This window comes from Carcharodon carcharias, assembly GCF_017639515.1.
Source record: "Carcharodon carcharias isolate sCarCar2 chromosome 24 unlocalized genomic scaffold, sCarCar2.pri SUPER_24_unloc_2, whole genome shotgun sequence".
NCBI lineage: Eukaryota > Metazoa > Chordata > Chondrichthyes > Lamniformes > Lamnidae > Carcharodon > Carcharodon carcharias.
Window position 1 is genome coordinate 861,483 of NW_024470595.1, and position 16,031 is coordinate 877,513.

General features: G+C 45.8%; 1 protein-coding gene across 4 annotated transcripts in view; it reads left to right on the top strand.

Moving 5' to 3' along the window:
- LOC121273521 (NACHT, LRR and PYD domains-containing protein 3-like) overlaps positions 1-14,811 on the top strand; it is an 82,763-nt gene extending 67,952 nt beyond the window's left edge. For 3 of the 4 annotated variants that reach the window (XM_041180702.1, XM_041180701.1, XM_041180704.1), the window contains 4 exons: positions 2,931-3,095; positions 6,629-6,793; positions 12,985-13,152; positions 13,979-14,811. In XM_041180702.1, the coding sequence (XP_041036636.1) occupies positions 2,931-3,095; positions 6,629-6,793; positions 12,985-13,152; positions 13,979-14,081 (601 nt within the window). In that variant the 3' untranslated portion in view covers positions 14,082-14,811. Of the gene's footprint in view, positions 1-2,930; positions 3,096-6,628; positions 6,794-9,551; positions 9,580-12,984; positions 13,153-13,978 lie in introns of those variants that run through there. The other variant, XM_041180703.1, reaches the window with a different exon arrangement.
- The last annotated feature ends 1,220 nt before the right edge of the window (positions 14,812-16,031 follow it).

Here is a 16,031-nt window from a genome sequence, read left to right on the forward strand (position 1 = left end):
GTCCAGCGCCGCAGGTGAGCGGTGACTTTCGTCTCCAGTTCCTGCCAGTTTGCCAGCCAGGATTCCTCAGTGGGGCAGAGATGGACCCCCAGGTAGAGGAGGCTGGTCCTGCTCCAGGTGAAAGGCCTGAGCTCCTCGGGTAGGGGATCCATCTGCCACTGACCGACCAGGAGTCCAGAACATTTACCACAGTTGATCCTGGCAGAAGAAGCGATAGAGTAGACCTCCTGGCACTCGCGCATCCTCCGCAGGTCAGCCGGGTCACTAAACATAAGGAGCACGTCATCGGCGTAAGCCGAAAGGACCACCCCGATGTCTGGCCCACGCAGAACCAATCCCGACAACCTCCTCCGCAAGAGGCGCAGGAAAGGCTCCACGCAAATAGAATACAACTGGCCAGACAGGGGGCAGCCCTGACATACCCCTCTCCCAAAGCGAAGGGGCGCCGTCAGGGACCCGTTAACCTTCACTAGACACTCCGCGGCGGTGTACAGAAGTCGGATCCGGGCGACAAAATGCGTCCCGAACCCGAAAGCTCGCAGAGTTCCGAGTAAGTATTCGTGATCCACCCTGTCGAACGCCTTCTCCTGATCGAGAGACAGGAAGGCGCTCGACAGACCAGCCCTCTGGGAATGGTGGATGATGTCCCGGACCAGATGGATGTAAAACACGTTTCCATCTGTTTTTTTCAGATGAAGTTACATTGTTTGCTATTGTGAGATTTGAACTACTTGATCTTGAGGTTACAAGCCCAGTACCATAACCACTTGGCTATTTAGGCCGAGCTAACTTTGTTTTGTAACTTTTTCATAGTTTGCCATTGTGAGATTTGAACTCTAGATCTTGGGGTTACAAGCCCAGTACCATAACTGCTTGGCTATTTAGGCCAAGCCCTATATCTTCCTGTAACTCTTTTCAGTACAAACACGTTTCCATCTGTTCCTATTCAGATGAAGTTACATTGTTTCATAGTTTGCCATTGTGAGATTTGAACTCTTGACCTTGGGGTTACAAACCCAGTACTTTAACCACTTGGCTAGTTAGGCCAAGCCCATATTGGGCTGTGACTCTTTCGAGTACAAACCCATTTCCATCTGTTTCAAATGAAGTTACATTGTTTCATAGTTTGCCATTGTGAGATTTGAACTCTTGATACTCTTTTGAGTAAACCTGTTTCCATCTGTTTCAGATGAAGTTACATTGTTTCATAGTTTGCCATTGTGAGATTTGAACTCTTGATACTCTTTTGAGTAAACCTGTTTCCATCTGTTTCAGATGAAGTTACATTGTTTCATAGTTTGCCATTGTGAGATTTGAACTCTTGATACTCTTTTGAGTAAACCTGTTTCCATCTGTTTCAGATGAAGTTACATTGTTTCATAGTTTGCCATTGTGAGATTTGAACTCTTGATACTCTTTTGAGTAAACCTGTTTCCATCTGTTTCAGATGAAGTTACATTGTTTCATAGTTTGCCATTGTGAGATTTGAACTCTTGATACTCTTTTGAGTAAACCTGTTTCCATCTGTTTCAGATGAAGTTACATTGTTTCATAGTTTGCCATTGTGAGATTTGAACTCTTGATACTCTTTTGAGTAAACCTGTTTCCATCTGTTTCAGATTAAGTTACATTGTTTCATAGTTTTGCCATTGTGAGATTTGAACTCTTGATCTTGGGGTTACAAACCCAGTACCATAACCACTTGGCCATTTAGGCCTTAAATGTAACTCTTTTGAGTACAAACTCATTTCCATCTGTTCCTATTCAGATGAAGTTACATTGTTTGCCATTGTGAGATTTGAACTCTTGATCTTGGGGTTACAAACCCAGTACCATAACCACTTGGCTATTTAGGCCAAGCTTGATTTGTCACGTTAATAATCTGTGCACTTCCATTTTATACTCACCACTCACCACCCCCCCACCCCCCCCAATTTCCATGTCACTTAAAACCAGTCAAGACACTGCTTTCCCCAGTTCTAATGTAAACCCATCAAACTGAAACATGAACCTGGCCTGATTTTTTCCCTTGTCGGGTGCACGATCGGGGAGCCTGGGAGCGGATGTGAAATGCGCTTCTGCCTGATCAGCCCCGCGACCATGATCTTACGCTGCTTGGCCAATGGAGAGGCAGCCAGTGTGAAGCGAACCCGGGGAGAGGCTCAGCACTGCCGCTGGGGAAGGGAAGAGGGCGGCACCGACCTCACTGTAAGTGCTGGTGAGCGCTTCCAGTGAGCTCCCTGAAGGCAGACAGATGCCTCAGAGAGCTGCAGACCTCCAAATAATAAAACAAAGCACAAAAGTGCTGCAAAACTGTCCCTGCAGCACAATCAAGCTCCTGAAAGCAGGTCTCACACAAAACACACAGAGCCAAATATTTATTTTTATTATAAATCCTAACGGAGATTCCATCCCTCCCTTGGATGAGGTTTCATCAATAATGTAAAGGTTTCCTGGTCGATTGGCTGCTCCCCCAACGTCAGGTTGGATGGGCCACGAAAACCCGCTGACAATTGGGACGTTAATGGGTTTAATTTCCCGCTTCATTGTCCGCGGGAGCTCTTCAACGTTTGCGCGTGCCCGCCAAGCCAAATATCGCACGAATGCGCGATGACGTCATGACGCTCGGCCGACATCATCTCGCACGATTCCCCGCCTGCTTGGGTCAGGCACGCGCCCCTCTGCGGGACTCTGGGCTCTGTTTGTCCCGTCACAGATACTGTCTCCCAGGCTGACTATTTACAGAACATTCCTTTATATTTCACACCCACAGCTTCAATTATAGATTGCTTTTATGTTTTGAAGTTGTGCTTCTTGAATGTTTCACACTGTATATTATTATTTTAGTTAGTTACGTTCTTTGAAAAAAACTGAAAATTTATTCTGATTCCTGTTATTCTTTCTCTCTCGAACCCTCCCCCACCCCCTAGTCTAGAGAATACCAATCTGACAGATTCCTGTGCTGAGGATCTTGCCTCTGTTTTTAATCGCTCACTGACCGAACTGAACCTGACTTATAACAAACTGGGAGATTCAGGAGTGAAACGACTGTCTGCAGCTCTGAGGGGATCGGACTGTAAAATACAGAAACTGATGTAAGTACTAGACAGTGTGAGATTGTGTTTAGAATAACTTAATATTTAACAATATATATTTAAGCACTGTTACTAGTATTAGCTTCTGACAGCCATTGCTGCTACCTGCGCATTGCCAGTGGCTGGGTGGGCAACATCTTTTGACCAAGTTCGCTTTTATCCTTAGTCACATATAAGGCTGTAAGGCTAACACTGTTTACTGACCTCACAGCCATTATTTTTCTCCCCCCCACAAACTCCATTCCTTTACCATCCTCCCTCCATGTCCACACACGAGTGACACGGGTTTAAGGTGATTTGTTTTGTAACTCTTTCGAGTACAAACCCGTTTCCATCTGTTTCAGATGAAGTTACATTGTTTCATAGTTTGCCATTGTGAGATTTGAGCTCTTGATAATCTTTTAAATGAAAACCAAATCAACAAAATTGGGAAAAAAAATCAGGCACAGCCCCTAATTCAGGTCAGCTGTAAAACCAAGAACAAAGTTTTAAAGGAAACTTACAAACTTTAAATCAAAATGTGATTAAAGGGGTCAACAAAACACCCCAGTCCCCGCGGTGCCCACCGAGCACGGAAGGCCTCGAGAGTGCCAGCAGACACCGCGTGCTCCTTCTCCAGGGACATCCGGCAGCGAACGTAGCCGCGGAAGAGGGACAAACAATCGGGCGGGACTCCCCCGTCGATCGCCCGCTGCCTGGACCTGTTAATGGCCAACTTGGCCAGGCCCAGGAGCAGGTTCACGAGGAGGTCCTCCTCCTTCCCGACCCCCTTCCGCACCGGGTGCCCATAGATCAGGAGCGTGGGGCTGAAGTGCAAACAAAACATCAATAAAAGGTTTTTCAAATAACTAAAAAGGGAGTGCAGCCTACAACACCCTATGTATACATGGTCCACGGACTCCACAAGACCGCAAAAAGGGCACGTGTCCTGAGAGTCCGCGAACCAATGCATCCTCTTATTATAAGGGACTGCTGCATGCAACACCCTCCAACCCAGGTCTCCGATAGAAAGGGGGAGGACACCTCCGTAGAGGGCCTCCCATCGGGGGCCTCCGCCGCCGGACGGCAACAAGGCACGCCAGGGCGTGTCCGGTCGACGGACAAGGGCGAGAAAATGGAAGGTGTGCAGCAGCAGTCCGTACAAAAAGCTCCTCTTTGCCGTGCCAAAAGGCACAGAGGGCATGTCCCCGAGGCGGCTCATATTGCGGGGCACCAGCACCCGAGGGAGGGTTCGGGGCTTGGGGCCAATGTGGAATTCCGTCCGAACAGGGGAACGCTCAGACGGAAGACCACCGCGCACCTGGGCCGCCTCAAGACCCAAAATAACGTCGGGTCCGAGCACGACCGTTCTCAGGTCTTGGATGGCATCGGCTGCGACCTGGACACTCACAGACGCGCGTCGCGCCAACTCCTGCGGGAGCATCCAGCCCAGTCCTCCGCCACTCAGCACGTCCCCGATTCTGGTCACCCCTGCGGCCACAGCCCTCCTCTCCGCCAACCACTGAAAAGGACGGAGGGGCGGATTCCTGAGCAGCGGCTCTCTGACGATAGCCGCTACTCCTGACGGGGGAGAGCTGCGTCGCGAGGCGACCACTTTCCAGACTTTGATCAGGTCCTGGTAAAAGACGGGCAACGCCTGCAAGGAGCCACCGAGGCCCAGCTGTTCTATAAACAGGAGCTGCACGTCATAATTCAGGCCGTGCACCTGACGGAGGAAATACGTCATCAGGGCACACCATCTAGGAGGAGGCTCGACGTAGAGGTATCGCTGCAGGGTCTGAAGGCGGAAAGTCGCCACCTGTGTGCGTAGGCACACTAGCGCCTGACCACCCTCCCTAAGCGGGAGACTCAGAACCTCGGCAGCGACCCAGTGCAATCTTTTGTCCCAGAAGAAGTCGACTAACAATCTCTGGATTCTTGTGACAAAGTCCGGGGGAGGGGTCAAAGTGACCAGCCGATACCACAACATGGCGGCGATCAGCTGGTTTATGACCAGAACTCGACCTCGGTAAGATAGCACTCGGAGCAGTCCTGTCCAGCGCCGCAGGCGAGCGGTGACTTTCGTCTCCAGTTCCTGCCAGTTTGCCGGCCAGGATTCCTCAGCGGGGCAGAGATGGACCCCCAGGTAGAGGAGGCTGGTCCTGCTCCAGGTGAAAGGCCTGAGCTCCTCGGGTAGGGGATCCATCTGCCACTGACCGACCAGGAGTCCAGAACATTTACCCCAGTTGATCCTGGCAGAAGAAGCGGCAGAGTAGACCTCCTGGCACTCGCGCATCCTCCGCAGGTCAGCCGGGTCACTAAACATAAGGAGCACGTCATCGGCGTAAGCCGAAAAAATATGTTTCCATCTGTTCCTATTCAGATGAAGTTACTTTGTTTCATAGTTTTGCCATTGTGAGATTTGAGCTCTTGATCTTGGGGTTACAAGCCCAGTACCATAACCACTTGGCTATTTAGGCCAAGCCCCCAACTTTGTTTTGTACCCTCACCAGTTTTGTCACGTTAATAATCGGTGCACTTCCATTTTGTAACCCCCCCTCCCCCCAATTTACTGTTACTTAAAACCAGTCAAGACACTGCTTTTCCCAGTTCTAATGTAAGCTCATCAAACTGAAACATTAACCTGGCCTGAATTTTTCCCTTGTCGGGTGCACGATCGGGGAGCCTGGGAGCGGATGTGAAATGCGCTTCTGCCCGATCAGCCCCGCGACCATGATCTTACGCTGCTTGGCCAATGGAGAGGCAGCCAGTGTCAAGCGGACCCGGGGAGAGGCTCAGCACTGCCACTGGGGGAGGGAAGAGGGCGGCACCGACCTCACTGTAAGTGCTGGTGAGCGCTTCCAGTGAGCTCCCTGAAGGCAGACAGATGCCTCAGAGAGCTGCAGACCTCCAAATAATAAAATAAAGCACAAAAGTGCTGCAAAACTGTCCATGCAGCACTATCAAGCTCCTGAAAGCAGCTCTCACAAAAAAACAGGCCCCAGATATTTATTTTTATTATAAATCCTAACGGAGATTCCATCCCTCCCTTCGATAAGGTTTCATCAATAATGTAAAGGTCGCCTGGTCGATTGGCTGCTCCCCCAACGTCAGGTTGGATGGGCCACGAAAACCCGCTGACAATTGGGACGTTAATGGGTTTAATTTCTCACTTCATTGTCCGCGGGAGCTCTTCAATATTTGCGCGTGCCCGCCAAGCGAAATATCGCATGAGTGCGCGATGACGTCAGGACGCTCGTCCACATCATCTCGCACGATTCCACGCCTGCTTGGGTCAGGCACGCGCCCGCCTGCGGGACTCTGGGCTCTGTTTGTCCCGTCACAGATACTGTCTCCCAGGCTGACTATTTACAGAACATTCCTTTATATTTCACATCGACAGCATCAATTATAGATTGCTTTTATGTTTTGAAATTGTGTTTCTTGAATGTTTCACACTGTATATTATTATTTTAATCAGTTACGTTCTTTGAAAAAAACTGATTTTGATTCCTGTTATTTTTTCCCTCTCTAACCCTCCCCCCACCCCCCAGTCTATGGGACACCGATCTGACAGATTCCTGTGCTGAGGATCTTGCCTCTGTTTTTAATCGCTCACTGACAGATCTGAACCTGGGTAATAACAAACTGGGAGATTCAGGAGTGAAACGACTGTCTGCAGCTCTGAGAAGATCGGACTGTAAAATACAGATACTGAAGTAAGCACGAGACAGTGTGAGATTGTGTTTAGAATAACTTAATATTTAACAATATGTTTAAGCACTGTTACTAGTGTTAGCTTCTGACAGCCAATGCTGCTGCCTGGGCATTGCCAGTGGCTGGGTGGGCAAAACCTTTTGACCAAGTTCACTGTTATCCTTAGTACCATATAACGCTGTAAGGCTAAAACTGTATACTGACCTCACAGCCATTATCTTTCTCCCCATCACAAACTCCATTCCTTTCCCATCATGTCCACACACAATTGACATGGGTTTAAGGTGTGGAGTCCTGTGACTTGTTTTGTAACTTTTTCAAGTACAAACATGTTTCCATCTGTTCCTATTCAGATGAAGTTACATTGTTTGCCATTATGAGATTTGAACTCTTGATCTTGGGGTTACAAGCCCAGTACCATAACCACTTGGCTATTTAGGCCATGTAACTCTTTTGTGTACAAACCCATTTCTATTTGTTCCTATTCAGATGAAGTTACATTGTTTCATAGTTTGTCCTTGTGAAATTTGAACTCTTGATCTTGGGGTTACAAGCCCAGTACCATAACCACTTGGCTATTTAGGCCATGTATCCTCCCCACTTTTGTCAAGTTAATAATTGGTGCACTTCCATTTTGTAACCCCCACCCTCCCAATTCACTGTCACTTAAAACCAGTCAAGACACTGCTTTTCCCAGTTCTAATGTAAACTCAAACTGAAACATTAACCTGGCCTGAATTTTTCCCTTGTTGGGTGCACGATCGGGGAGCCTGGGAGCGGATGTGAAATGCGCTTCTGCCTGATCAGCCCTGCGACCATGATCTTACGCTGCTTGGCCAATTGAGAGGCAGCCAGTCTGAAGCGTACCCGGGGAAAGGGTCAGCACTGCCACTGGGGGAGGGAAGAGGGCAGCACCGACCTCACTGTAAGTGCTGGTGAGGGCTTCCAGTGAGCTCCCTGAAGGCAGACAGATGCTTCAGAGAGCTGCAGACCTCCAAGTAATAAAATAAAGCACAAAAGTGCTGTAAAACTGTCCATGCAGCACAATCAAGCACCTGAAAGCAGGTCTCGCAAAAAAAAACAGACCCCAGATATTTATTTTTATTATAAATCCTAACGGAGATTTCATCCCTCCCTTGGATGAGGTTTCATCAAGAATGTAAAGGTCACCTGGTCGATTGGCTGGTCCCCCAACGTAAGGTTGGATGGGCCATGAAAACCCGCTGACAATTGGGACGTTAATGGGTTTAATATATTTTCCAAATATTTAAATAGGAAATGAATACTGAAGTGTGCATTGGTCCCTTAAAGGTTGAGGCTGGGAAATTAATAATGGGAAATGAGGAAATGGCAGAAGCATTGAACAGGTATTTTGTGTCTCTCTTCACTGTAGAAGACACAAGAAACATCCCAGGAATAGTTGAAAATCAACAGGTAAAAAGGAAGTAGGAACTTCAAACAACCAGGGTTACAAGGAAAAGTTATTAGGGAAACTATTAGAACCAAAGGTTGACAAGTCCCTTGACTTGATGACTTTCATCATAGGGTCTTAAAGGAAGTGGCTGCAGACATAGTAGGTTCATTGGTTGTTGATCTTCCAAAATTCTCTAGACTCGGATGGCCAGGAGGATTGAAAATCACATCGGGCGAATGTATTAGATTTCTTTGAGGAAGTTACATAAAAATTGTTGAAGGAGAATCTGCACATTTGGTGCACTTGGAATTCCAAAAGCAATTTGATCAGGTGTCACATCAAAGATAACAAAGATAACAAGATAAGAATTTGTTATACAGGTTATAGCATGTTAGTATGTATAGACGATTGATTAGCTAACAGCAAACAGAGAGTTGGGGTAAAGGGCCATTTTCGGTTTGGCAAACTGGTACTAGTGGAGTGACACAGATGTCAGTGCTGGGGCCTCAAATACCTGTGTAAATTACTTGGGTGAAGGAACTGAATGCATGGTAGCTAAATTTGCCTATGGTGCAAAAGTAGGAAAATAACTTGTCAAATGGACATAAATAGTCTACAAAGGGATTTAGATGGGTGAAGCGAATGGGCAAAAAATTGGCAGATGGAGTTTAATGTGAGAAAATGTGTATTTGTCCTCTTTGGCTGTAAGAATTGAAAAGCAGTATATTACCTGAATGGAGAAAGACTGCAGACTGTATGGTACTGAGGGATCTGGGCACACTGGTCCATGAATCACTAAAAGTCAGCATGCAGTGGAGCAAGTGATTAGGAAGACAATTGGTATGCTGGCATTTATGTGGATGCTGTGGATAAAGCAGTTGCAACGACTGTCTAGTAAACCGAAGATCCCGAGTGTGAATCTTAGTGGTGCCTTTACCCAATTTTCATTCAAGGCTTTGAAATGTGACATGTTTACAACAAAAATACATTGCTTTGATGCACAAAAACCCAGCAACCAATGTGTCCCAGCAAAAGAAATCAAGAATTGTATTAGATCAAGGGAAGAGATGTATAAAGTTGCCAAAAAAGGGTAGCCTGAGAAGTGGGCCATTTTAGAAATCTGCAGAGGAGGACATAGAAAGGGATTAAGAAAGAAAAGATAGAATATGAGAGTAAACTAGCAAGAAAAACAAAAACTGATTGTAAATGTTTCTATAGGTATGTAAAAAGAAAAATATTAGTAAAAATAAATGTGGGTCCATTTCAAGCAAAGTCATGAAAATTTACAATGCGGAATAAGGAAATGGCAGAGAAATTAAACAAATACATTGTGTCTGTCTTCACAGAGAAAAATACTAACAATTGCTCAGAAATAAAGGAGAATTTTAAAGTGTGAGGTGTTACATTTTGGAAGGTCAAACCAAGGTAGGACATACACAGTAAATGGTAGGGCACTGAGGAGTGCGGAGGAACAAAGGGAGTTCAGATACATAATTCCCGAAAAGTGGCGTCACAGGTAGACAAGGTTGTAAAGAAAGCTTTTAGCATACTGGCCTTCATAAGTCCAAGTATTGAGTATAGCAGTTGGGATGTTATGTTGAGGTTATATAAGACATTGGTGAGGCCAACTTTGGAGTATTGTGTGCAGTTCTGGTCGCCTAACTACAGGAAGGATATCAGTAAGATTGAGAGAGTGCAGTGAAGATTTACTAGGATATTGCCGGGTCTTAAGGAGTTGAATTACAGAGAAAGATTAAACAGGTTAGGACTTTATTCCTTGGAGCATAGAAGAATGAGGGGAGATTTGATAGAAGTTTACAAAATTATGAGGGGTATAGAGAGAGTAAATGCGAGAAGGCTCTTTCCACTTAGATTAGGAGAGCTAAACACGAGAGGACATGGCTTTGGGGTGAAAGGGGAAAGGTTTTGATCTTATTGGACATACAAGACGCTGAGGGGACTTGACAGGGTGTATGCTGAGAGGTTCTTTCATCGTTTGGGAGTAGAACTCAGGGACACTGTTTCAAAAAAAAAAATAGGCGTCCCCATTTAAGACGGAGAAGAGAAGAAATTTAGTTAGTGTGTGGAATTCTCTTCCCAAGAGGCGAATAGAGGCTGGGCTGTTGAATATATTCAAGGCTGAGTTAAGGCAGATTTTTGATTGACAAGAGAATCGAGGGTTACGGCAGACCGACAGGAAAGGAGAGTTCAGGCCAGAGTCAGATCAGCCATCATCTTATCAAATGACGGAGAAGGCTTTGGGGCTGAATGGCCTACTCCTACTCCTAGTTATTCTGCTCTTATTCCAACACGTTCTTCAGACTACAATCTGTGACCAGTGATGGATAAAGAAGCATTGTTTTGTGGACCCCAGAGGCTCTTCTGTGCCCGTTCATGAGAAGCATAGAACAATAGAAAAGTTACGGCACAGGAGGAGGCGAGATAGCTATGATGTATTGGGAAAATGTTACTTAAACGGGTTTTGGTGGATAAGCAATGGCAAACATTCAAAGAGCGTTTGGGTGAACTGCAACAATTGTTCCTGTCGTGCGCGGAAGTAAAACAGGAAAGGTGGCCAAACCATGACTTACAAGAGAAATTAGAAGTAGCATTAGATCCAAGGAAAAGGCATACAAATTGGCCAGAGAAAACAACAGACCTGAGTATTGGGAGCAGTTTAGAATTCAATAAAGGAGGGCCAAAGGATTGATTAAGAAGAGGAAAATAAAGTACGAGAGTAAGCTTGTGGGGCATGTAAAAACTGACTGTAAAAGTTTCTATAGGTATGTGAAGAGAAAAAAAATTAGTGAAGACAAATGTAAGTCCCTCACAGTCAAAAACAGGGCAATTTATAATGGGGAACAAAGAAGTGGCCAAACAACTAAATACATACTTTGGTTATGTCTTCACAAAGGAGGACACAAATAACATACTAGAAATGTTGGGGAGCATAGGATTTAGTGAATGGGAGGAACTGAAAGAAATCAGCATTAGTAGGGAAATGGTCTTGGGTAAATTGATGGAATTGAAGGCCGATAAATCCCCAGGGTCTGATAATCTCCATCCCAAAGTACTTAAGGAAGTAGCCCGAGAAACAGTGCATGAATTGGTGGTCATCTTCCGAGATTCTATAGACTCTGGAACAGTTCCTACAGATTGGAGGGGAGCTAATGTCAGTCTGACGTTGGTAGCGGAGAAAATTCTAGAGTCCATTACAAAAGATTTAATAGCTGAGCACTTGGGAAACAGTGGCAGAATTGGACAGAGTCAGCATGGATTTACGAAAGGGAAATCATGCTTCACAAATGTACTGGAATTTTACGAGGATGTAACTAGTAGAGTTGATGAGTGGGGAGCCAGTGGATGTGGTTTATTTGGATGTTCAGAAGACTTTCAACAAAGTCCCGCCTAAGAGATTAGCGTGTAAAATTATAGCGGGGTAGTGATTTGAGATGGATCGAAAACTGGTTGAATGACATAAAACAAAGAATAGGGGAATGAACAGGTCTTTTTCCGAATGGCAGGCAGTGACTAGTGGGGTACCGCAGGGATCGGTGCTGGGATCACAGCTATTTGCAATATATATTAATCATTTAAATGAGGGAACTAAATGTAATATCTCCAAATTTGCAAATGACACAAAGCTGGGTGGGAGGGTGATCTGTGAGGAGGATGCAGAGATATTTCAGTGTGATTGCAACAAGCTGAGTGAGTGGGCAAATGCTTGGCAGATGCAGTATAATGTGGAGAAATGTGAGGTTATCCACTTTGGTAGCAAAAACAGCAAGGCAGATTATTATCAGAATGGCTATAAATTGAGAGAGGGGAATGCCCAATGAGACCTGTGTGTCCTCGTACACCAGTCGCTGAAGGTAAGCATCCAGGTGCAGCAGGCGGCAAATAAGCCGAATGATATTTTGGCCTTCGTAGTGAGAGGATTCGAGTACAGGAGCAGGGATGTCTTGCTGCAATAATATAGGGCCTTGGTGAGACCACACCTGGGATATTGTGTGCATTTTTGGTCTCCTTACCTGAGGAAGGATGTTCTTGCTATAGACGGAGTGCAGCGAGGGTTTACCGGACTGATTCCTGGGATGGAGGGACTGATAGGTGAGGAGAGATTGAGTTGGTTCGGATTATTTTCACTGGAGTTCAGAAGAATGATGGGGGATCTCATAGAGAAATATAAAATTCTAACAGGACGAGAAGGGTAGATGCAAGAAGGATATTCCCGATGGAGGAGAAGCCCAGAACCAGGGGTCACAGGCTGAGGATACGGGGTAGACCATTTTGGACTGAGATGAGGAGAAATTTCTTCACTCAGAGAGAGGTGAGCCTGTGGAATTCGCTACCACAGAAAGCAGTAGAGGCCAAAGCATTGTATGTTTTGAAGAAGAAGTTAGATATAGCTCTTTTGGTGAAAGGGATCAAAGGATATGGGGAGAAAGCGGGAGCAGGCTATTGAGTTGGATGATCAGCCATGATCATAATGAATGGTGGAGCAGGCTCGAAGGGCCGAATGGCCTGTTCTTGTACCTAGTTTCTGTTTTTCTATGTTTAACTCTGTTTCTCTCTTCACAAATACTTGCCTGATCTTCTGAGTATTTCCAGTATATTACATTTATATTTAATTTGCAGCATTAATAGTGTTTTCTTTTTCCTTATAAATGGATGTTGTGCTTTTGGAATGTCTTTTACTGGAAATTATTATTAATAGTTTTCATCAAAACACTGTGGATTTACCCTGATTCCTGTTATTTTTCTCCCGCTGATCCTTAGTCTATATGGTAACAGTCTCACTGATTCTTGTGTCGAGGATCTCGCCTCCGCTCTCAGTACAAACCGGTCACTGACGGACCTGAACCTGGGATTAAACTCCCTCACAGACCAATCAGTCCCCACTCTCCGCCGCCTCGTCCCGACCTGCAGGACTCTGAATCTGATCGAGTGAGTGTTTGTGTTAATTTTTAGCGTAATAATTAAAATATAAATGGGATTTTAAAATATAAATTGTCCTGAATCTATCAAACAACCGCAATGAAAAGCGGATTGCCGCTGCTCAACAAGATTCTCCCAAACTGATACTGCTTCATTTTCCTCCCGGGACCCTCAGCAGTGACACCCACCCACCCCCCCCCCGCCCCGGGGATCTCCATCCGAGCAGAGTCTAGTCGGGTCAGGGGAGAGTGGTGGGGTCAGCGGGGTTGGGGGGTTAATGCGGTCAGGTTGACGGCTAATGAGGCTGGGTCAGCGGCGTTGTTGGGTGGGGCTGTAAAGCTGGGGGTTTAGTCAGATTTGGTCAAGGACAGAGTTGGGAGGGTCAGGAGGGAGTCGGGTTGGTGGGAGTGGTTGGAGGGGTTAATCGGGTAGTGTGGGTGTAGTATGATGGTCAGTGGGGGCTGGGGGTGGGTGATTGGGGAACTCGGTTGTGGAGTTACCCAGGTATTAGACCAGGTTTTACAGTCTAACATTTCCTGGGTAACTACCCAGGTAAGTCCTGTGGATTTGTCCCAAGTCTCTGATTCTAACTCAGATTCAGAGACATTCACACAGGGTCCCGGGCAGCAGGGGTATTGCCCACTGGAAATTTAAACCTCTGGGGCAATTCCCACGTAGGCCCGTGAGTCAGGACATGACAGGGACCAGCTGCCCATCTTCACCCATATGTCTGGTCTCTGATGACCCAAGTGCAGGAGATTTGGCCCATTAACTCCCTGTTATTGACAGTGTTGTTCAATCTGTTTATTCCTCTTTAATCTTTAATCTCTTTCAGGCTGCCTGTCAATCAGTTCAGTTTCAATGGAGGAAATCAGCTGAAGTCGCTGCAGGGAACCAGATCTGGACTGAGTGTGAAATGTGGACCTTTGGATTTATAAACATTCCTGTTCTCATTATAGGAACATTTGTAACCCAGTTTCTGTCCCTCCCCTTTAACCGGCCGCGCTCCAGGTTTTAATCCTATTGGCCGTTTCCCAGTTTCCAGTTCGAGCTGAGTGAGCGTCATCTCCCATTGTGACGTCAGAGGCCCAGCAACAGGGACACGAGACTCAGCCGCCCTGCCCCACAGGCGCAGCTTCTGCAGGATATCCGGGGTTGAATGTTCCCCAATGGGGCCCTGGGGAAATGTACAGACAGGGAGGGCCCAGGGTGGGGATCAGTCTGGGCTGCAGTGGGGCTTTGACAATTACACTCAGTACTCCTGGGTTTGGGGGTAAAGCCCCTTGGGCTCCCGCTCATTATCACTGCCCAGTTACCCTGATGGGAAGTGAACCTGTGTGGGTTCAGGGTGGGTACAGGGTCTGTTCAGCTGGGATAGATCCCACTGTTCAATAGAGACAAACATGCACTGCATGGGGTGTCCCAGAGAGCGTATCCTATTGGGGAGGTTCGAGCGGATTCTGTAACCGAGGGATTGGACTGAAAGTATCAATGATTTTCGGTCGTCCCTAATTAAGAAATCATCAGTTGTTGAAACAATGTGTTGAATTTAGACTCTGCCCGATTGATATTGCTGTAATTTACACACTGAAGGATGAGTTTCTAAACAGCTGGAATGACAAAGAGGACTGGAGTGTGTCAAATAAAGAAGTTGACCTGGTAAATTCACCCACCTGCTCAAAGAGTAACAAGTTGTGGAAGTTCAGTGCCCCAGTGGAAACTACACTGCAGTAAATGAACAGGATCCATGTAGGGACCCACAGCCGGAACCTCTGCGGGCCTAATGCATGGATTGTGGTCTAAACACAGAGCAGGATCACCAGCATTTAAACAGAGAGAAGATAGTTTGATGTTCTGGGTCAGGTTCCTTAAGATGTAACTTTGTTGGATTGATATTATTTTCCAGATACTGATGGACCTGTTGTACATGCCATTATTTCATAATTTATTTTACATTTCCCATCATATACAGTTTGTTTATTCTCCCCTCACTGTGGTACAATAAATGGTGAAGTTTCACTGTGTTCATCAGACTTCAAAAAATCAAGGAATGGGAACCAATAATTTGAAATCAGTAATGACCAGATTCGAACAACAGGTTCACACAAAAAATATGATCTGGTATTAGATATCTCCTGGGGCCACACTGACAGCTGAAGGGACAGAGAGATAAGATTTAATGTAAGTTTAATGTAGGAATCAACTCAAAAATGTCAACATAACCACCATTCAGTAATGAGAGTTTAACACCGATACAGTGGAAAGAACAGGTAACAGGGACAAAAAAAAACACACTTTGTAAAAGCTTTTACATGCTTTTCTGATACTGTCACTGACACCCAACTAACGCTCACAGCCCAAGAATTGCAATGAGATAAGTGACCCATTTAATGGAGTAGATTTCAACTATCAGAGGAGGATTGTGTATTGGGTTATGTTCCTGGACTAACAATGTAGGTGTTATGCTGATAACCCAGAGAACATAAATTCAGATGACAGTTTGAGAATTTCAATTCAGTTTAACAGAAGCTAGATTTTTAAAAAGAAGCTATTGCTAGTGATCATTAATCTGTCCATGTTTCTGGGAAGGAAACTATCTGGCCTTGTCTGTTTCTGACTGCAGACCCTCTCCAATGTGATTATCTGTCATTTTTACGGCCTCTGCATTGCCCGAGTATTCCGCTAAGTTGTATCAAACAGTCACATCGATCATTCAAGAAGCTGCCCCAACAGCTCCATCTCAGGGTAATTTGAGTCGACAATTATGGTGACTTCACCAGCAACAGCCACAGGTGGGAAGTGGGTGGAACTTGTCACTCGGGTGTAAAACTGGTGTTTCACATTCTTGAAATGGAAATTGTACGTTTTCTGTGAGGCTGCTGATTTCT